We start from the raw sequence: 23,100 nt of genomic DNA, 5'->3' as shown, positions 1-23,100 counted from the left end.
TACTCTGAATTCCCCACCCCCCCCCCGGAAAAAAAGTGTTTGTTTGAAAAGACGTGTTTTTCCACTGGTTTATACAATCTGCCTCCCCCCATAGGACACACACCTCTGTCCAATGAATGGCAACAGAATTCACAGGGTGTGACGTGCAGGCCCTGTGCTTCAGGGCTGGCCTCCTCTCTCCTGCCCCTACCCCTACCACCCCTTTAGTCAACACTTCCTCAAACCATATCGGAAGCCAGAAACTACTTTAACACCTTTATAGGAACACGTGCAGTCCAACTAAAGATAAGCCCTGTCCTAGCAGGTTTGCTAATGGCTGCCTTCCTTTCAGACCCTTCAACCCAACCCCAGCGATGCCATGCACCCTGCAAACGCAGCACAGGCACTGCTGTTGACTTGAGCAGCAGATGAGAACAAAGGAACAGGTGTGCTCACGCCTACATAAGCGCCTAGTCCAGCTGGTGGCGGTTTACTTGTTGTTGTTGTCATTGTTTTGGACAGGCTTTGCATATGCAAATAGACACATAGTGCAGTGTGTGCATCCTACAAATGTTCATTAAAAGTGTTTCAGGATTTTTATTTTTGGTTTTTGGTTTTTGTTTTTTTTACTTTTAAGCATACATTGGCAAATCATGAAGAGGCCGGACCTCTTCACAATGAGTGAATGTCTGGAAAAAAAACAAGAGGTTTTTAAAAAAAAAAAAATCTGAATCTTGGGATAGGAAAGATGGCTCAGCAGTTAAGTGACAATGTTCAGATTTCTAGGCACCCACAGCAGGTGGCTTATAATGGCCTGTAACTCCAGTTCCCAGGGCATCTGACACCTTCTTCTGGCTTCCACAGGCAGTGTACTCACGTGCACACACTCATACATGGACACACGCAGACATACACACACACACTTAAATATAACAAAAATAAATCATTTTTTAAAGTATTGATCTTTGGTCCTAGTAATTCATTTCTGGATATTTAACCATAGGAAAAAAAGTAATTAAAACTTGACAGTACTGATACATATACATGTACCTGGGTGGGCACACACACATTAAACAAACAAACAAATAAATCTTTAAGATTCAAATCTCATACATGCTTGTAGTCCTAGCACTGAGGAAGCCAAGAAAAAGTTTAAGGCTAGCCTGGGCTACATAGTAAGACCTTCCATCTTATAAAAGAAAAGGTCTGTATATTTAAAGGACCTTATGGTTCTCTGGGACTATCTCCCTTAAGTTACACATTCGGCTAAGGTAGGCTGTGTCTGTTGCAGAGGTAAGAAGCTGGCTTGCTGATTGGTGGCTGTGAGCAGAGCCCACCCTCCTGGCCCAGTGGGAAAAGAGGAGACGTTGTCAGGAGTGAACACTTACCAGCCTCTGGAGGCTGAGCACACAGAGAGTAGCTCCTTCTAAGATGCCATTCTGCAGGAGCAGGGGGCTCCCCCGCACCCTTCCATCTCTGCAGGTCTGCCCCATGACTCTACTGATGCCCATGGATTGCTTGTGTCTATGCATTTCTCTGTGACCTTCTCTGTGACCCTGTCCCTTCTTCCTGGCCAATTGATACATCTTCTTCCTGGAGGGAGGAAGAGGCTTGACTTTTTGGAACAGAACAGTTCCCATTGGTTGTAGCCTTCCATCTTTCAGCTAGCACTTTGGAACCCAAATAGCACAGGGCTGCTGACTTCTGGGGAAAGAAGGCTGGCTGAAATAAGACTCGCTTCCAACAAGGAGGAAGGCCAGCCAGCTTCCCAGCTGAGATGCTTGAAAGATCAAGAACAGGGCTTCCCTGCTGGCTCCCATCCGCTGTGGGGAATGCCTAAGTCCAGAGAACAGCCTGTAGCCAGACACAGTCCGTAGGCCAAGGACGGAGGCGGACTGTCCAAGGACAGACAGTTTACTGAGGCCTCAGCCTTGAGAACCGGAGTGCAACCATGTGAGGGTTCATTTCTCACCCCTCCTGTATGACGTGATGTGTGTCTTCCCTCGTGTGTGCTTCCTTGCACAAGGAGGGCATGGTCTGCGCATGTGAGTGTGCCTGGTATCTGGATGGCAGTTCGCCCCCATCCTGACCAGTCTGGCCCTCTTTCCTGGAGTTGCCAAGCAACCCCACCCCCACCCCAGCAGCTGGGACTGGCCTAGCCAAGGATGCTTTCTGGGGCCATGATGACCTCTGACTCAGCTGAGAGTCGACCAGAAGTGGATCAGTGGCCATCCCACTGGCCTTGAAGATAAGGTCATTTGGTTTCTGTGGAAAAGTATGCTTAGACTCCAAGAAGATAATCCCAATGCTTAGAGCAGTGGTGCGGGTGTGCCTCTCACTCAGCGGCGGCGTCTGCTTCAGTTTTGTGCATAAATGGTTCGGGCGCTGTTTCACCTGTGCTGATTGTCACCTGAGGAGCTATTTTCGGAGGTGTCAGGAGTTTCCTGAAAATCTAGAGCTTTGTTCTATATTTAAAACAAAAAAACTTTGCTTTGGAGAGATGAGGAAACCGGCATGAATCACTACTGTGTTTGGCCCCAGCAGCTCCCTGTGTTGGGGGCGGGATTAGAAGAATCCTCTTTCAGTTTGCAATTATACTGCCAGGTATGTGAGTGACCCAGGCTGTCTGGGAATATGAGGAACAGTTAGCTTTTCTTCTGTTTCTATCCTCAGCTTTCATGCTAATGCTTCATAGTTGGCCAGCATTTACCCCCCAGAGGCTTTCTCCATCTTCCTCTCGGCCTACCCCCTCCATCTATGACTCCCATACCACCAGCATAGCAGCAGATATTTTTTGTCTTAGCACACTTAGGAAACAGTTTCATCTTCTAGGCCAGCCGTTGGAAGTGACTGCTTAGAAGGCTCTCTGGGAGCTGTAGTTGAAGTCTGTGGGAATTCTGTGATCGATTAGTAATGCCTGCTGGGGATTCAGCATGGAGGTGGCTCTATGTGTGCAACCTTTGTATCACACACGAGTGTGATGAGAATGAGAAAAAGACGTATTTCCTAGGCCTAGAGGTATTCTTACTTATCTTCCGTGCTTTCCTTGTTTGTCTCTTGGTTGTGGTGATTAAACACTAACCAAAACAAACCTGGGGAGGAAAGGGTTTACTTGGCCTACACTTCCTGATCACAGTCTATCACTGAGAGAAGTCAAGGAAGGAACTCAAGATAGAAACCAAATCAGAAGGCCGGGCGTGGTGGCGCACGCCTCTGATCCCAGCACTCGGGAGGCAGAGGCAGGTGGTTCGCTGTGAGTTCGAGGCCAGCCTGGTCTACAAAGTGAGTCCAGGACAGCCAAGGCTACACAGAGAAACCCTGTCTCAAAAAGAAAAAAAAAAGAAAAAAAGAAAGAAAGACACCAAATCAGAGACCACAAAGGAAGACTTCCCACTGGCTTGTTCCTCAAAGCTTGCTCAGCCGCCTTTCTCAGGTATCTTTCTTATAAAGCCCAGGACCACCTGCCCAGGCATGGCACAGCCCACAGTGATCTGGGCCCTCCCACATCAATCAGCAATCAATAACATTCCCTTCAGACATTCCTACAGGCCAATCTGATGGCGACAATTCCCCAATTAAGATTATGTTTTAGGTGGGTAGTGGTAGTACAAGCCTTAATCCCAGCACTTAGGAGGCAGAGGCAGAAGGATCCTTGTGAGTTCAATTTCAGCCTAGTCTACAGAGCAAGTTCAAGGATAGCCAGGGCTAAATAGAGAAACCCTGTCTCAAAAAGCAAAGCAAAACAAAGAATATTACCTCTTACCAGAAATTTAGGTTTGTGCCAAACCTACATTGACAAAAACTAGCTATGACACCTTGTTATGATTTTTTTTTTAAACAGTACTTGGATTCTTTAAAGTGTTGTCCATAAGTGAATACTTGATCCATATAGAGGTGCCTATGAGGGGGTGGCTGTCCTCAAAGTCCAGAGCAGAAAAGGGCAAGGAGGCTGGGCAAGAAGACTGCTGATCAGATCTCTGGTCTTCCCGAGATAACAGCAGGAACATTCTGAGGCCTCGTACCAGAAGGGAGTCTGGGCTCCACCATTTCTGGACAGAAGGACTTCTTTCCCTCGAGGACACGTAGTATTCCCCGAGCAGGGATGGCTGTCTGTCCAGTTCTCTCCACGTGCACATTTCACAGGGACTAGAAGGAACTAGAGACCCGCACTGGCTCCTAAGGGCCTGGAGGCTGTTTCAGAGCCAGCGACTTTAGCACAGGGACGTGCAGAGCACAGCCTTGTCTCCAGGTCTGTGAGTCTGCTGCTGACTCAGCTGGTTTGCCATGTTCCCCCTCCCCCCCTCCCCTGAGTCTCAGCTACCAGCCCACGGTGGCCCTGAGGTCGCCACCAAGCAGGATAATATCCTGGGTGAGCTTCCAAAAAGCCTTAGGGTTGACATCTTTTTGCATAGGGAGCCTGGCCTGGGTGTCCCTGGGGGATCTCAGAGGGCAAAGAAAGTGCCAAAAGTCTCCATGGCCATGGCTCATACTATGATGAAGGCTATGTGGGATGCCCACCCAGGAGCCCCTCCCACACTCAGCTGGGGGACCAAGAGGTTAGCTAGCTACTGCTCCTTGTCACTGTGTGATGACGACAAACATAAAACTGCTGACCAGGTCCTGAGAAGGAACGTGTCTAGCATCCACCACTGTGTAGTGTGAGAGGCCACAGAAAAAACAAGGCCTATGGCCCTGGACCAGGATGCTGGATTATTTTGGTGTGTCCAAGGCTGCTCAGACGCCTGTCTGTGCCTGTCAGCCTCCACACTGGAAGGCTTCTCCAGAAGACTCATTGCATACATACCTGCCCCGATCTCCCCTCATCTCTTCCGGTGCCTTTCCTGTGCCCTATGTTCCTAGTGATAGGGGTTTTCCCCGCCCCCTCTCTTCTGACATGTTCTGTGATCGAGGGTAGGGGATGGACGGTCCTGCCAATGGGCATGAGCCCCCTGCGGAGGCTGGCCATCATTATCAGGATTCCACCACAGCAACAGCTTGCTGAGCACAGGCTCCAGAGTGGCCCAGGACCGACGGCTGGTGGCCAAGGCTTGCTCACTGTTCACTGTTGGATGCTGAGTGGAATCTAGGTATAGCTCAGGCTGGGCCTGTCTCCACCTCGGCCAATGGACCAAGATGCCTGTGCATTTCCCCTACGTGCATGGGGACATCTCCCCGTGTAGGGTCTCTGCAGGTCTGGAGAAGGCCGCTCCAACTGTTCAGAACATGTAGCCTTCTGAGGAGAGGGGCATTTGGCTAAACATAGGACATGAGAGCAACTAGACAGGAGGGGAATCCCCTTCATCACGCTGCCGTTACCAGGGGATGATTTTGCTTGGTCTGGTGTATACATCAATAGGCTATTATTTAGAACACTCTGGGGTTTAAAGAGAAATGGAACAAGAATCCCAGAGCTCCCACCCGCTCTCTTGCTTCTCCTGCTACCAGCCCCTTTCATTAGCTGGTGTATCTGTTACAGTTGACATGCCCATGCTGATATGTTACTACTAAGTTAATAGCATGTAACTAAAACCACTTTAGCAATATATTTTATTATTTAAGTGTGTGTGTGTGTGTGTGTGTGTGTGTGTGTGTGTGTGCCTGAAGAGGGTGTTGGTTCCCCCAGAGCTGGAATTATGGACAGTTGTGAGCTGCCCAGTGGGGTGCTGAGAAACAAGCTCAGGTTCTCTGTAAGAGCAGATGCCCTGAGCCACTTCCCCCAGGACAACTTAACTACAATTAAATATAGGTCATATGTCACTCATTGACATGAGGCTTCCATGTGGCGGTGTATGTTACATGGGCTTACAAACATTTATAATGATTATGGTCCGCTATTATAGCATCAGCCAGAATGGGTTCAAGGCCTCAAAGGGCCCCTGTCTCCTGCTGACCATCCCTTTCCTAACTTCTTAGCCACCATGGATCTTTTCAGACCTCCACACTTGTGCCTTTTTCCAGTTCACAGAGGGCATTCCCAGCCATTTGCAGCCTAGCTTCTGTTGTATCTGGGACCTTATGGTGTTGAGACTTCCCGTCTCCTGGTAGCTTCACAGCCTATTTGCTGTCATGCTATATGATAGCTACTCTGTGACACCATTTACCAGCCACCTGTGAAGGGCGTCTTTGTGGTATCTAGGTCTCAGCCACTGATGACCAGCTTCTATAGACACTGTGCTGAAGGTCTGTCTTCAACTCTTTGATACGCAGCAAGGGGGCGCTCTGGCTTGACCCCTGTGGTGCCCGAGCTTGCAGTAGGCTCACCTCAACAGCTCCGCTGAGATGGGTCTGGCTGTTAGGCTGCGCTCCAGAGCACTCTGAACGGGGAAGATCCAAGACCCCTGTCCCATCGCACCCTTCTCTGGGGCTCAACATGGAATCCTGTCTCCCTGCTGCTGTGAGATTTGAACCCTCCCAGCAGCAAATGTTCTTTTTTTCTTTTTTCCCTACTCCTTCTTCCCTCTCTGTTCTTTCCCAACAGAAGCTGAAAGGATAAGTGTGGAGAAGACGGAGGAAGGATTCAGGTTTATGGAACTCAGCGCTACAAACAACTGTAGCTCTGTTCTCCTTTTCAATGTTCTAAGCTGACATTAGCAAAAGGCGCATGGTCATCTGTCCCCAAGCTGAGTGGGCAGTGTGCCCAATTCCCTACTAGGGTCTCCGGGGCCCACAGATGAGACTCGGAGAGCATGACTCAGAGAACTCAAGGCACCAAACGGTGTTGCTGCGTGTAGCCATGGCAACCCAAGTAGCTACACCAGGACCCCCAAGCTAGGCTGTAGACCAGGAGAGCAAAATAACAGCCTTTGTCTGTGGCTAGTCAGCCTCGGTGCTATACAGGCAGGCTTTGTGCCGTTCAGCCGGGATGCTGTCAGTCCATGAAGAAAAGTCAGACAGACGGGCGCGGACAGACAGACATGGGAGCTGGCAGGAACAGGAGCACCCGAGGCCCTCCAGGGCAGGCTCTCCTTTGATGAAGGACTTGTCAGATCATATAACTGTCCCTAATTCCTTTCTCCTGCGTGCTGGCTACTTCTGCCTGGGCGCAGTTGGGGGCTAACAGTCCTGGGGTAACGGGACTCTCCCCCTTTGTGGTCTAGAGTGTCTCAGGCAGAAGCGCCAACAGCATCCTAAGGGGGAGCAAAGCCCTATGCGTTACAGAAATGTAGTGTCCCTGGCCTACCCACTGAATACCAAGAGTGGCCTTTGTCAGTGGCACAGAAATGAAACCCCTGTGGAGTTCAGATGACCTCTGCAAGGTGCACTGCCAGTAGGAAGAAACCCTGGCTGGAAGTGGGGAGAGGAAGGTGGGGGGTGCAGGGGGGTCTTCTGGTTAGACTCTCCTAGTGGAAGGCAACAAGCCAGCCATACCCCACACCTCCTCTCTTCCTTCCAGCTTTAGGTTTTTTTTTCACCTGTCCACCCTCATACACACACACACACACACACACACACACACACACACACACACACACACACACTGAGTAACTCCTGCTTCTCACTTCTGGGACCCCGTCAGTCTGTAAAGTGAACCCAGAGAGCTTCAGGGTGCCCCCTGCAAGCTGGTGACCCTTCTAGGGACTGTTTGTTCCTCTCTGTGGGCCACTTATCTCAGCATCTCTTCTTCTCAATTGCCTTCAACAGCCGGGCTCATGAGTTACACTTGCATCTGTGTTGGCCCGAAACACCTCCCGCAGGGTGATGCCAGGGCGTCCTGGACCTTGGGGAGCGGTGGGAAGAAATGTGTTTGTCGCTCACTTGGGAAATAGAGCAGGGTTCAGGGACTATTTGTACACTCCCAAGGAGTTGTAAGCCCCTGGCCAGATGGGATCTGTACACATGGGCTAGCCACAGAGAAGGGAGTAGACCCAGGTAGCTTGGGGCTACCTGTAGGCTAACTCTGCTGGCCGGTGTCGGGCTCAGAAGATGATCTGGACCCCCACAGGCCAGGGAGGCTGAGATGTCCCAGTGGACCACCCAGATGAGGAAGGGACTCATAGCATCCCTGTGGACCTTGCAGAGTGGCAAAGGCTTCCACAAACGGCAGCAGCAATGTACTCTGTAGCAGCAGGGACAGATGAACAATGCCACCGTCACAGCAACAGCCAGAGAGAATCCCCTCATTTTTTTTTCCCATACAGGCGACACCAGATCCTTGCCTTTGACACAGGAAAGGATTTCAAGGTGAGCCAGGATGAAGCAGAACTGGGGTTCTTAAAGGCATTTTAAAATAGAGATTTTTTTTAAACACTGCAGTTAGGCGAAGGGTGCTCACAAACCGAGACACATCCGAGAACAGGGGTGCGGGCTTCTCCGAGAGAGAGCCCCCTTCTTTGTTTTCACAGTAGTCCTGTGTAGGATCTGGGTGGTTTTGAGGTTGTTACCATCTAAGGCACCAGGGTGAGGTCACGGGTGGTTCCCGAGGACAAGATCACACTTGATAAAGGAACGGTGAAGATCATATAGGGCTGTAGGGAGAAGGAAGGCGGTGGCCAGGAAAAGTCTAGTTCACAGGGCTGCCGGCACTCTAAACAGTCTGCTTTGAGATTCCCAGAAAATGGAAGAGTAGTGCAGTCCAGGCCTTAAGCCTGGCTCGCCGCTCTATTTACTTGTTATAGGCCTTCCCGGCAGACGTCGCTCATCACACCCAAATGCTTGCTTCTCACCTAGCTGGGCTCCGAGGCCCTGGACGCCATGGCTGGTACTATGGCACTAACCTCCTGACCCCCATCAGGCTGCTGTTCTTCATCTTTCTAGGACCCTTGAGGTCTGAACCAGCGGCAGCTGGCTGGCACGGGCTTTCAGAGCACTCATCATGGTACAGTTGCCTTGGCCATTTCCGAGCTCGGTCGTCCCTGGGAGAGCCTGTTGGTGACTCAGCATCTGGGGACTGCAGCCAGCCCTGATACCTTGCAGTTCCAGGAACCCAGATGGGGGTGGAGGGGATGGGGGGGGGAGAGGCCCCCCTCAGGAAGAGGAAGCTTGACTCAGGACCCATCCCAGGTCTTTGATAAGTGTGACTGTACGGAAGAGATCCAAAGATGGCCTCCCTCCTGGCAGAGAAGGGAAGGTGTGGCCCAGATCTTGCAGATAGGCCTTGCCAAGAACCCTTCTTGCCCCAAGACACACACACACACACACACACACACACACACACCTCTGTACCCTGGCAAGTACTGAGCTGTGATGTCAGGCCTCTGTACTGTGTGCTCCGAGGAATAGCATCAGCAAGCAGCATTGTGAGCTGGGATGCTGAGTAGTTGAAGGGTCAGAGCAAGGAGAAGGGTGATACGTCTCAGCTCACACATGTGGCCTTAGGAATGATACAGGTGTCTCGGTGGGACAGGGTGGGTCTCCTGCAAGCCCCTCTCTGGCTTTCTCATTAGCCGGGTTTCAGCTTGTTTACCTTGGGAGCTTTCCAGCACGTCAGGGCACATCACATCTTTTTGCAATCGGGTCAACTCTCTGCCGGCCTTGTGTCTGTGATGTCAGTTTTCGGGATTTTTAATTAATTAATTAATTAATTAATTAATTAATCTAAACAGCTCAGAATACTCTTTGCTAAGCAGCTTTTTATAAATCCGAGACTACAGGGAATGAGGTCTGGGCTGTGAGAGGGAACCCCCAGATGGTCCATGTGTGTGACCATGTGTGTGAGCCAAGTGGGATCCATCACTGGCCCTGGCACTAATGAGTATCCAGTAGCTCAGGGAAGTCAAAGGCCATGCCTGCTGGAGTGACAGGCACATATGTGGTAAGAAATGGGGGGCATCTAGCTGGGCTTAGAAAACTGGATGGAACATTTGAGCTCGTGTACTTAGGTAACCTGGACAGGTAGACGCCCCTGAGAAGAAAGAATATCAGGACTGAGAGCCTCGGTAGACCTGGCAGGAACTCCCTGGTGCTTCAACTGCGGCTCCCATCTGGTGTGTGGGGGGGTCCCTCTTCTGTTTAAAGAACCTGGGCACACACTAGTCAGACTGGCTCTCATGGGATACACTTAGGCCTCCTTGGAGCATCCCAAATGAGCCAAGATTGAGAAAATAAAAACAGGCAGGCCAGTTCCACAGCCCACCTAGAGGAGAGCCCCTGTGTCATGATTTTCTCTGTCAGGTGAGACAATTTAAGAGCCATTTGGATTTCTACTCAACGCTAGGTTGTATCTGTGGCTGGTCAGCCTAGTCATTCCACAGGCTGGCTTCGCGCCTGCAACCCAAATGCTTTGAGCGTGAGCAAACCGTCAGATAGACGGGCACAAGCAGCTAGACACGGCACGGTGAGAAGACAGGGCCAGGAGCACTCTGGCTCCGTGGGAGGCAGGTCAATTGCCTCACACCCCCTTGAGCTCGTTTGGGGACCATTTCTTGTGTTCATTGTGATGGCTTTTAAGAACTGGAAGAAGGGGATCTAGGAAAAGGACCAGGTGGGCTGTGAGCGATGTGCCTCCTGTCCCCCATCTCTCCAACACCTAATTGGCCATAGTAATAGACAACTCGGTCACCACCTGAATGAATGAATGAATGAATGGTCAGAACTCAAGTGTACTCCATTTCCCCCGAAATCTGAATAAGAAAGAAAACCTAGAGATGTAAGATGAAAAAAATCTAAGCAGAGAATTATGGGAAAGCAAGTTTCTGGGCTCCCCCTCTGTAGGCTCCCCATCGTCACCTCCAGCTCCCTTCCCAATAGGGGACAACTCCGTCCAACCAATGTGGGCACCAGACAGACGTCAGGCCAAGCACGGGATAGTAGACACAGTATACTGGGACAGACAGATACGTGGGAAAATCTCAAGCCACAAGGTGGAATAGGTGTGAGCCGGAAAAGGCATGCTTGTGTTTCCCACAGGTGAGATGGACTCAGAGGGGCGAGGTGTGCCAACACGAGAGAGCGGCACTCTAGACAACGCTCCCTGTCCACACACATACACCATTCACACGTATGCCAGGGCATGACGTGACGCTTTGAAGCAAGCGGCGGCTGTGGTGAGGGTGAGGAGCAATCTAGCACCCTACACAGCTATCGGTCAGTGCAGTCAAGTGTGGCGTGGAGGGGCCAGCCTGCGTCCCCAGCGCTAGGGAGGTGGAGGCAGGCGGAGAAGGAATTCCAGGTCGTCCTTGGCTACTTAGTAAGTTGAAGGTCACTCGGTGCCCCTGCAGGCTTCCGATAAGTCCTGCGTTACAATGGCTTTGTCCAGGATATGGAATAGGTGACCTTTCACAGTGAAGGAAGACGTTTCCAGGGTTACACAGAGGTCAGAGTTGCAAGGACCCCAAGCTTTGTGCTGAGTGAGAGCCGTGGGGTGCATGGCTGCAGCTGGGGTAGGCAGTGGGCGTCTAAGTGCTAAAGAGGTAGAGGTGCAACATCTGAGGCCTGGTGGCTGTGTGTGTGTGTGTGTGTGTGTGTGTGTGTGTGTGTGGTGTTTGGAGACTTGGGGTAGAACCTTGTTGCTCCTTTGGGAGAGGCTGGCCTCAAACTTACAATGACCTAGAAGGAAGATGTTCCTCCTTCACCCTCCTGTACCACAGCCATGCAGCACCATGCCAGGCTTTTCAGGCTACGTGTTTTAAATCTTGCTCAGGACTCCAGCCTGGGTTGTGGGGTTGTGAGTTGGGGAAGGAACTGGTCCAGAGCGCTGGCTCCTTCTCTCTCTCTCTCTCTCTCTCTCTCTCTCTCTCTCTCTCTCTCTCTCTCTCTCTCTCTCTCTCTCTCTCTGTCAATAGCTCAGGCAGCCAGAGTAAGGGCAGAAAGGCCTCAGAAGAACCGGTTTGGCAACTGTTGTGCTGCCTAGAGAGGTGCTGAGGCCTGGGCTGGGGAGGCCCTGGATCCAGGGATGGATGAAGTGTCCCTGTGGGGGCTGGCTGTGTAGGAGGGCTTGGTTTGGAGGGAGGGGCCGACCTGGTCCTCAGCCCTGCCCAGAACAGAAGGAGGCGGAGGAGGACTTTAGTTTATTTTTGACCTTGTGACTTGGGGAGCAGGCCCTGTTGGAGGGTGAGGCTGGAGATGGTGTTTGGGGCGGGAGTCAGGACAAGCATCTGGGATGGTCTTGGTGACATGAGCAGCTTACAATGTCTGCCTGTGCCCAGTGTGATAGTGGGAAATGCAGCCACTGCCCCCATGTGCCTCAGGATATTGTGAGCCACCTGATGTGGGTGATGGGAACTGAACTCAGTGCCTCTGAAAGCAGTACTGGTTCTTAACTGCTGTGCCATCTCCACACTCACACTTTCTCCATCTTCCTTCCCCCCCCCCTTTTCCTCTCCCTCCTTCCTGATGCCTTTCATCCCCCACCTAGCCTGACCCTCTTTCTCTTCTTTCTATGTGTTTGTTCAATGTTTGATTCATTAACAAAAATGGTCTGTGACATTTTAAAATCCTACAAGCAAGGTCAGTGCCCTGGGGGACCAGTGGGCTTTAGCAGACTCTGGGTCTCCAGTGGTCCTTTTGTTGACCTTGGGTGGTCTTTTCTGGGAGTTCTGAGGGAGAGTCCAGTGAGCAACTGTTGCTCCTCCTCTGAATTCTGGTGTGCAAAGAAGCAACATCGGGTTGAAGCAGGCCGGCTGCCAGGGCCAGTGGGCATACATTGCTCTAAGAAATGGACCCGCTTCACTTCACCTTTGCCATAGTCCTCTGAGGAGATCCTGTTCTTGTTTGGCAGAGGGACTCCATGGATTAGCAAGCTTAGAATGTGTCAAAGTCTCCCAGTTTCTGACTGACAAAGACACAAAAGCAGGTCTGTGGCAAAGTCAGAGCACAGCTGAATCAGAATTCAGAAACGGCAAAGGCTGAGATGCCCAACCCCTTTGTCACTCTCTGCCTCCCTGTCCCTGAGGGTCTCTTCTAGACCTAGAAGGATGTGGAAAATTCCTATGTGCTTTTCAAGTGATGCTGGAGGGTAGGCTGTGGCACCATTGACATATTGTCACCAGAAGGTCACCAGAAGATTAGACTCACCAATATGAAATCAGCCACTTAAGGGGACCCCAAAGGTCAGTAGGACAGGCAGCCATGGGACCCAAGCTCACCAGCTCTTATGGGTACTGACTTCCAGATGGATTACTATACTTTTTCGGACCATAAGATGCACTTCTCAAAAAAAAAAAAAAAAAAAAAAAAAAGTGGGGGAGGGCGATTAGGGTGTGCCTTATGGTCCAGTGATTGTTTTTACTGTTTTTCTTGTTTTACTCCTCTAAAAACTGGGTGCGTCTTATGGTCAGGTGCATCTTATAGTCTGAAAAATATGGTAGTAAACCATCAAGTCTGTACTGAACATAGAGAAGTGCCCTGATTTAATGTGTCGTCCAGAGAAGATAGTTTGTATAATTCCATGGGAAAATGGAAGATAAAATTTCATAAAAGCACCGCTTGCTGAGACTGTGTGCAGGCAGTCATGACTGACCCAGTTCCAGGCAGAGGACTTACTCGGAAGGGGTCATGGTCAGTTGTGCCCAGCTGGCTGGCTGAGAAGGTGGACAGCCCTCTGTCTTCACAGCTGTCTGTAATCTAGGGACTTGGCCAGCTGAGACAGGAGGATTGTTGTGGATTCAAGACCTGCCTGAACTATACGGCAGAAAGGGGGGAGGACCAGGAGAGAGAGGAAAGGGAGAGGAGGAAGGTGCGAAAGAAAACACAGCCCTAGACTAGCCTCGGCTCTGGGCTCTTGTCTGCCTGCATCCCCCAGCCGACTGAGAATGCCTGGCCTTAGCCAAAAGGGAAAGGGACGGGATTTTGGGGGGCTTTGTTTTTTCTTTTGAGACATGGTCTCAAGTGGCCAAGCTGTCTTTGAACCCCCTAAGAAGCTGAGGATGGCCTTGAACCTCTGATGCTGTCACCCCCACTTCCTGATGCTGGGGTTACAAGTGTGTGCTACCACACCTGGTTTTACCTACTGCTTGGGATGGAGCCTACAGCCCGGCACTATGCTGGCACCTTCTCACCTCCAAAACAGGAGCACCATACAGGCTGTGCGTCCCTAGACTGAAGTCCAAAGTCTGAGCAGTTTTAAGTGCCTGTGTGAGGCTCCAAGTGGAAGATTCCACATCTGACCTTCTGGATGGAATGGGTCACCATCACCAGGCAGACACCCTCAAGTCACTGAACCAAATGACACTGAGCCTATTCATAGGACATACATATGACACAAATTAATCTTCTGTTTGGACTTTGCTCTGGTTCCCAAGATATCTCGACATCTACATACAAATATTCCAAAATAAAATTCCAAAAAAAAAAAAAACATACATACACACACTAAAAAAAAAAAAAAATACATATATATATATATATATATATATATATATATATATATATATATATATATATATATATTACGTGTGTGTGAGGCTAAGGAGATTATTTGGTCATTAAAGTGGTTGCCCTGCAATCATGAGGACCTGAGTTTGACCCCCAGAGCCCATGGAAAAAAACAGGTCTAATGGTGTTCAGTTGTAACCCAGCATAGGGAGGCGGAGACAGGCCGATCCCTGGGGTTCACTGGAGTTCCAGGCCAGGCAAACGCTCTGTGTCCATACAAACTAACAAGCTGGAGAGATGGCTCAGAAGTGAAGAGCACCTGCTGCTCTCCCAGAGGCCCTGGGTTCCGTTCCTAGGACCCACATGGCAGCTCACAGCCCTCCATCCAGTTCTATGCTGTATGAGGCCCCACCTCCTGACACAGCACTGACCCCTGCCTGTGAGTCCCCACCAAATTCTCTTCCTGGATGTCAAAGTCCTACCTGTGGTTTGTAAGACTGCTCTGGAGGTACAGTGTCTACGGAAAGATCCCTCTGTCCTGTGGAGCCATCTGTCTAAGTGACTCATTCTCGGGTCTCTTCTCTTTCCAAACACCTTGCCTCACTGTCCCCGGAGTTCTCTCTGTCCTGTTTGGCCAGTTCCTCCAAGGTTCCTCAGCAGCTTTGCCTGATGTCCTGGGCAGCTGGTGCACGGCACCTCTGGGAGCAGGGCCAAGTGTGAACTGATGCCTCTTCCCAGGAAAGACAGGGGAATTGGTAAGGCAAGATGCTCACTGGTCTGTGCTGGCAGGGCCTAGGGTCTGAGTCACCCATCCGAAGGTATGCTTGTACCGCTGGAAGCCCTGGAGACCTTGTGTCAAGCTACATAGTCCCACTGGGAAACTAGTCACATCTTCCTTGGTTCCTCCTCTGTCCCTCATCGTTCTCCACTTCAAATGACATAGAGGAAGAAGGGGAGGCTAGTAGCCACACCCACACACTGCTCATGTGTCCTTCTGCCCCACTCTACCCACCTCCTGCCAACGCCCCCCACCTGTGCTGTTCTTTTTTTGTTAAAGATTTGTTTATTTTATTTATTGCATATGAGTGCTTTATCTGCAGAAGAGGGCGTCCGATTACATTATAGATGGTTGTGAGCCGCCATGTGGTTGCTGGGAATTGAACTCAGGACCTCTGGAAGAGCAGGCGATGCTCTTAACCACTGAGCTATCTCTCCAGCCCCCCATACTGTTCTTGAACCCTGAGCATCTGCACCCGAAGGCACCTGCTGTGACCATGATCCACCTCCTCATCTTTTCTTGACCCCAGAACCTCACCCAACCTTGCCCTTCCCTCTGAAACCAAGCAAAGAGGCCCAAACACGGGTGAGATGTAGAACTCTTGCTATGTTCCCACTAAGCCATTCAGTGGAGGAGGTAGGAGCCTAGGAGCAGACACAGACTGCAACAAGGGCAGGACATGCTCACCTCTGCTGGGGGCAGCCAGGAGTCTGAAGATGCCCCTCTCAGGCCAGGGCACTGCTGCTGAATATCTCCAGAAGAGGTGACCACCAAGCAAAAGCACAGCTTGGGTCCCCGTCCATAACTGTCAATCTCAGTCAGCAGTGGGGCTCAAGTGTGGATGCCCCTCCTCTGGGATCCAGGGGGAAAAAAGAGTGTCCATCCAGCCTCTCTCAGTGTGGTATTTCCCACTGTTCCATCATGGACAGGCTTGGGGTGGCTTCCCTTCTGCAAACCCCTAACACGTGGGTTAGCTTTGCCTGTCGCCTTGTTTCTATCAGAAGTTTCCAAACAGCAAACAGCAGTGTTACAAGCTTGGAGAGCTCACCGTGCCCTGAAGGCAGGCCTGGGTCCCAGTTCTGTGTTGGAAGCAGAGACCAGGCTTCCCCTAAAGATACACTTCAGTTGTGTGTGGCTTTCCCGTCAACACCACGCCACTGCTTACCTTTTCTTTCTGAAGCCTGCAGTTGGGGTTTCCCACTTTGGAGCTGTTTTAGACAAACCTGAGAAATAGACCCTGGCAGGACAGCCTTGAAAGGATGCCTGTCCCCGAGGGAGGAGGGCTGGCCCCGTGGTGGCCCTACAGGCTGCCTTCCCACCCTCAGGATCAGTGCCAGGTGGCTTTGACACTCAGCCTAGAGGGACCCACGGCTCCTGCCTGCTGCCGATTCTGAGCCGGAATCTGGGCTGTATCTTTCTGAACCCTGGTGGTGACAGCCAGCTCTGTGGTGGCCCCTTGGCTTCTCAGAGCCTTGTGTCTGCCAAGGCCGCATGTTCCTAGAAGGCCTTCCGACACCAGGCCACATGCAGGGGCTGCTGGCTCCCCAGCGTTTGCAGGTGGAGAAACCCTCGGGCCTGGCTTATGGGGAAACTGAGGGCAAGGAGAAAAATCCCAGGAGGTGAGGTTGTGGCCTCTGAAAGACCTCTGGGCCTGCCAGGTTTGTTAGGCCAGGAGGGTCATACCAGGTGGAAATACACCTGCTGGTGTGACATGACCAACCAGGGCACATTTACTCAACAACATCTTGCACATTGCAAGGGAACAGACTCAAGTCTTAATTTACAATAGGAGATTTGGGCCGATTTCTGAATCTTTCTAAGCCTCTGTTTCCTGGGCATCCCCAGGGGCAGGGGGCCTGGGAGAAACCTGCATCTAGGGTTGTGAGAAGGATGCTGTAAGACCCTCTGCAGAAGCCTGTGCAGGTCGTGGACCGCTGGTACCCCACCTGAGAAGAGAGGCAGAGCTAGGGCATCATGGGAACTGAGGGTTCTAGAATCATAAATAAAAACAAAGTGTTGTTCATTCCTCAGAGGAGCATGTGTTCTCTGTAGCCTGTTAATTAGTTCCTGAAATGCCTTCATGAGTTTGGCAATCGACAGCTGACAGGTGAGAAGCAAAAGAGAAACGGGGGCTTTGTGCCAGGTGGGGGACTGGCCCCAGCACACACACGCCGGCTCCTGTCTTTGCTCTGGAAGCTGGCAGGGCCAGGCTGGGGGCTGGGTTTGTGCTATTTGCCCTGGCAGGCAGGGGAGGCAGTGTAAGAATCACTCAGTGGTTTGGGGACAGTTGCTGACAGGCTGGTCATGCTCCTTGTCCTGAGGTATGCCAGGCATCTCCATGTCAGCCTTGACTGATTACGGGTCATTGACTGGCTTCAGCCCAGGGTGGTTTGTGGCAGTGCCCACAGCGTCAGGATGGGACTATTCCACATGTCTGAGGGCGCAACCCCCAACCTTGTCTGGCTCTGGCAGGAACTGAACCCTGGGTGTGTGCGTGGCAGATGCCCCTTTGAAATGTGTCTAGGGAATCCTATGAGCATGTGGGCTGTAGGGAGGAAATGCTTCCTCTGAGAAACAGGAACCCACTGTTGCACCCTCATGGGTCCTGTGGTAGAGAGGGGAGGACAAGACCTATCTTGATTTCTGCAGTGGCTTAGGAAATCAGCCTTCTAGAACAGTCTGCCTGAGGCTCAGCCTTCTCTGCAGGGCTGCCCAAGGCATCCCTCCGCCTTTCAGTTTCGGGCAAAGCTTGCAAGAGCTTCCTTTTTTTTTTTTTTTTTAAAGTGAGAACTTACTGCTCAGTTTCCAAACACTTCCACCACTGTAACATAAGAGCATGTATGGGTCACCTGTTGGCAGAGGTGGCTTTATGGGTCACAGAGAGGCCTTGCTTGTGGGTTTGACGCTGGGCTGTTTTGGAATCCTCGTAACTACATTAGGATCTGTGTCTCGTGAGGGGAGTCGATGGGAGCCTTGATTCCCAGGGTCCCACCTGCTGCCATCACTGGGCTGCCGTTTATGGGTCATTGTCCCTACCATACTCCGTACCTAATGGGGCCCTGGACAAACCTGAATACCCCCCATGGCCTCCCAAGGAAGAGTGAGGTGACAGTTCTCCCCATCTGTCCTCAGTCAGGCTCCTCAGCCATCCTGGCTGTGGTGGTGCAATGCTCTGAGGCCACCCTTCTCCTTGTCTAGGGACAGCCAAGCCCAAGGAAGCTGACATACCTTCTAGACCGCAGCTATGTCTCTCAGCATAGCTTCAGCTAGAGGAAAGTCTAACCATCACACAGGGGCCCTGTGTGAGTATGGGAGGTGCTGTACTCGGCCCATGAGTACCCTCACTCACAAAAGGCAACAACAGCACACCTAGAAAAAAAACCCTCCACAACAGGTGGAGAGAGACGACAGCCAGAGGAATACACTGATAGTTCCCTCTGCTCCCTCCCGTATTTCTCCCGGTCTCAGCCTAAGGGACCCCTCTCTCATTTTGCACTGGGCCCCTGCTTTCATCTTGCACTGGGCCCCTCAAATAAGGTAATCAGACACATCTGTTGGCCCCTTCATGAAGTTCTGAAGTCTTTGCCTTCCAGAGCGCCTGACCTCCAAGGAAGTCCCTTCCTGAGGAGATACTTAACCATCCTCTCTGCTTCCCTCACAGGTATTGTGTTAGCCGTTGGCCAGGCTCTGGAGAACAGCACATCTCCCCGGAGCGGTGAGTCCATCCTTCCTGGGTGTGGATGGATGGGGTGTGGGTCCTGCCTCCCATCTGGAGAGCTCCCTCCCCGGGGACACTTGGCTATCCTTGAACCCTCTGTATCTCCTCCAGGCAGGCAGAGGAGAACCTACCCGAGAGCATTCCCCATGGGCTGTACACACTCCCCTCAGGGGCTGCCCATTCACAGAGCCCTTCACCTGGTTAGACACCCAGAGTGGGCAGGGGAAATGGGGCCTGCAGGAGGAGCCTGAAGCTGTCCATACTTTACCAGCTCGTGTGATAATTAGATTTCTGAAAGTCTTGTTCATTTCTGTTCTTTGCTTAGTTATACCTAGTCTGTCTGTCTGTCTGTCTGTCTGTCTGTCTGTCTCTCTCTCTCTCTCTCTCTCTCTCTCTCTCTCTCTCTCTCTCTCTCTCATCTCACTGCTCCTGTTTCATAGGCTCCTAGCTAGTGGCTTCTGTTTGTGCACAGTAAATGGTTGTCTTAGTGATTTCAATTCCTGCTTTTTTTTTTTTTCTTCTGTGTGTTGGGACAGGGGTGTATGGGTGTTTGTGTGACAGGCACTTATCCACTGAGCCATCTGGCAAGTACCAGATGCCATAGCAACACTCACAGCCTGGACTTGGGCGAACCCGGACATGAAGCTAGGCAGGAGGTCACTTGTTCGGGTACCTACCTGACGGAAATACCTCCAGGCCGCTCTAGGAGGCTGAGATGTTGTGTATGTGGCTTCGCTCTGCCTTGCACACTTCTAGACGAAACTAGGCACCATGCAGGCTTTGGGGCTAGGCCAGCCAGGTGGAATGGAGACCCGCAGGCTACTGAGTCACTCTCTTGAGACAAGTTGGAGTGGTGGCAAGTGCTGCTGTCGCCCAGTGGGAAGGGCAATCTGGCTATGTTACCTCCTTCCGGTCTCATCTATTCACGTAGACAGAGTCTGAGTCGGCCTGCTTGAGTCTGCTCCCTCCCGGCCCCGGAGTGGCTGGTGCTGAGCCTCTTTGGAGTGCTGTAAGTCCACTTGGCAGACCCTAGCCTTCAGCCACAAAATGGGAGTCCCTACCCCATCTAAACCCCCACTTCCTTCTTTCCCTTCTGGATGCCCCCCTGTGGGAATGTGCCCAACATTGTGAAACATTTAGGACTTCTGCTCCTCACACAGAGGCCCCCAAATCTAGTCAGTCCCCTGCTGTGCTGGCTGGGACTCTAGCAGCTGCCCATTGCTGGAGACTCGGGACGGCAGGACAAACCCTGCACTGCACAGAAGGCTCTGAGCAGCTTCTCCTCTCGGGTCAAGGGAGGTGGCTCCCTGTCTGGCCTCTGGCTGCTCTCGCCTGGGTGGATGATTTAGATGCGGGACTGGTTCTTTTAGGTTTTGCACACTTTGCAATCTGGGTCCTGGCACTCACGGGGAGGGGCCAGCAGTCAGGTTCAAACAGTGGTGACTGTGTCCTAGTGAACTCTGCATAGGTTGGGTGACTAACGAGACCTTGTCCGCCTCACTTTCTCTTCTTTTAGGTGACCTTACCAAAAGGATTTCTCAGTCTACCCCCCCCCCTGCTCTGCCACCCCCGGGGCTGAAATCCTGAGGTGGGGGCAGCTCAAATGTGTCTGTGCATGTTCAGGCTCATGTGTGCATAAGTGCACATCTGTTCACATACACGTGGAGGTCAGATGGCAGCACTGGGTATCATCCTTGGGAACATCGTCCATCTTTTTTTGAGATAGGTTCTCTCAATGGTTTAGGGCACACCAGTTAAGGTAGACCAATTGGTCAGTAAGATCCTCTTGTCTCTGCCTCCAAGCACTTAGATTAAAAAGCACTCAAAAAAAAAAAAAAGCACTCAACAACATCCTTCTTTTAAAGGCAGGTTTTGGGATTTGAACTCAGATCCCTGTGGTTGAACAGCAGGCACTTTGCTGACCCAGCCCTCAGGGTTTTATTTTGTTTTGTTTTCCGAGACAGGGTTTCTCTGTGTTAGCCTTGACTATCCTGGACTTGCTTCGTAGACCAGGCTGACCTCAAACTCACAGGGATCCTCCTGCCTCTGCCTCCCAAGTGCTGGGATTAAAGGCGTGCGCCACCACTGCCTGGCTAAGCCCTCAGTTTTAACTTGTGATTATTTTGGTGTTCTCTTATGTTTTTATACTTATGTTTCTCCTCAGGGGAACACTGTTTTTGGAAATGTTTTCATTACATACTAAGTGACTTCAATATCTGAGCTTCTCCCCCTGCCCCCCCCCACCCCGCCATGCCTGGGTACTGGTGGGCTCATACACTAAGTTCCAGAAGGACCCACTGGGTGTCAAGATGAGGAATTTCAGGACAGTAGCAAGTGGGCGTGGCTCTCCACTCTGTTGACCGGAACTAGAAGCAAATGAGTCTACGTTCGGTTTTGATATATTCCCCAGTGACAATGCTACAGCAAGGGCCTCTGGCACCCAGTAGGGTGAAGCTCCAGCATTACAGAGCATTGTGGAGAGAAAATTGCAGACTCCATGTGCCAACCAAGGGTGGGACACTGGCTCAGGGGAAACACACGGTTTGTTCCATGGGCTTTTTTTATGCATTGGGAAAAACATGCACGCCATTAGAGCAGACGGTTGTCCTTGGCCTTTCTTGGTAAGATCTTATTTTGTTCCTTTCCCTTAGATTCCCAAATATGGAGGGTGGAGGGTGCCAGAGGCGTGGGAAACTGGGTTGCATCAGCGAAGGCTTCTCAGGCATTTACTTTGGGTGGGACAATGGAGAACATGGGGCCTTGGGGAGGAGGCCAGGATTCTGCGGTGGGGCCCACTTGGTTTTAGACCTTCCAAGTTCCTGAGCAGGTTAATCTTCAAGTGTCTGCTTAGCTTAGTTTCCTCCTCTGTGGGATTGGGCTGAGAAATAGCCTGAGAATCTCCACGTGCTGCCCCAATGGACAAGGAGAGGCCTTGAAGGCCTGGTAGGGAGATGGCGAGGATGCCTTCGGGTTTTTAGGGGGCAATGTAGTCAGCGATCAATTGGTAATGTCTGCCGTGAGCTGGGATAGGGAAGGGGGGGTGTGACTGCCATGCGAGTTGACTCTCGATATCTACATCTTAAAAGTTAAAGGATAAATGGATCAAAAATACCTGGAAAAAGGACAAGGATTCTGAACAAGTTACAGACTTCCTTCCCCAAAATGTTTACAAAACAACAGTATGTTGTTTGGTGCATGCTTTTAATCCCAGCACTTGGGAGGCAGAGCCAGGTGGATATCTGTGAGTTCAAGGCCAGCCTGGCCTACAACATGAATCTAGGACAGCCAGGGCTACACAGAGAAACCTTGTCTCGAAAAACAAAACAAAACAAAACAACAACAGTATAGCCACTGTTTATGCATTGTTTTGTGTATCATAGTAATGATGTAGTAATTTTAAATGTACAGGAAGGGTTAGGGAGATGGTTTGGTGAAATTGTGAAAATCAGAGTTCAGATCCTCAGGACCCACACATAAAATGGACAGGCATGGTGGCTCCCGGTAATCCCAACACTAGCTGATTCTTGGGGCCAGCTGGCTAGCTGACTAGCTGAAACAGTGAGAGACCTTGCTTCAAAAGATACAGTGAAGAACAGTGCAGGAAGACACCTGATGTCAACTTTGGGCTTGCACACACACACACACACACACACACACACACACACACACAACAACAACAACAACAACAACAAAAACCTAAAAGGAATATACATGCAATGTCCATGTATAATCTACACCATTTCCTGTAAGAACTTGGGCATCTGTGGGTTTCAGTATGGACGGGTCCTTGCTGGATACAGGACAGCTACATTTGATTCTCTTGGGATGTTGCATTTCAAGGATGCCCTTGTATCCTCAGATCCTAACCCTCTGGTTGCTGGAATCCTACAAAGAACTGGCCGTCTCTGCCTGGCCCTCCAGGAGCCCACCCAGCAGGTGACTACACAGTCAGTGTGCCATTTAGACCATGAACTGCCACAAGAGTGAAGCCAATGTTCTGAAGTTCTGGAACATGAACCTTCATCCTTGCTGGCTGTCTGTTTATAAAACTCACAGAGAAATATCTGCTGGAGGCAGGTGAGGTTGTTGGCACCCACAGCTTAGTACACCGGCTACACCCTCCTCAGGAAAGAGCTCTGCCCTAGCTCCTAAAGCGCTTGTGAATGCCCCTTTTAAAGGGGACAGAATGCACCCAGTCACAAAGCTGTCAGACAGCCGCTAGCCTCGCCCTCAGCTGCACCACACGTTCCCAGGCTCATCTGGCTCTTTTCTCATGAGACTCACTGGAGTGGCCAAATAGGTGTGGCGAGGGCCCCTCTGGGCCCCTCAGAGCCAAGTTCCAAGCCACCTGTACATTCCCCAGATCAGCTGTCTA

At 51.1% G+C, this 23,100-nt stretch overlaps 1 protein-coding gene across 1 annotated transcript in view; it reads left to right on the top strand.

The window, feature by feature from the left end:
- Tgfa (transforming growth factor alpha) overlaps positions 1–23,100 on the top strand; it is a 136,115-nt gene that overhangs the window by 65,207 nt on the left and 47,808 nt on the right. The window contains exon 3 of the mRNA XM_051154664.1: positions 18,669–18,722. Within this exon, the coding sequence (XP_051010621.1) occupies positions 18,669–18,722 (54 nt within the window). The remainder of the gene's footprint in view (positions 1–18,668; positions 18,723–23,100) is intronic.

This window comes from Acomys russatus, chromosome 13 (genome assembly GCF_903995435.1).
Source record: "Acomys russatus chromosome 13, mAcoRus1.1, whole genome shotgun sequence".
NCBI lineage: Eukaryota > Metazoa > Chordata > Mammalia > Rodentia > Muridae > Acomys > Acomys russatus.
Note: the sequence above shows the minus strand (reverse complement) of the source record. Positions and strands in the feature narration are given on the sequence as shown.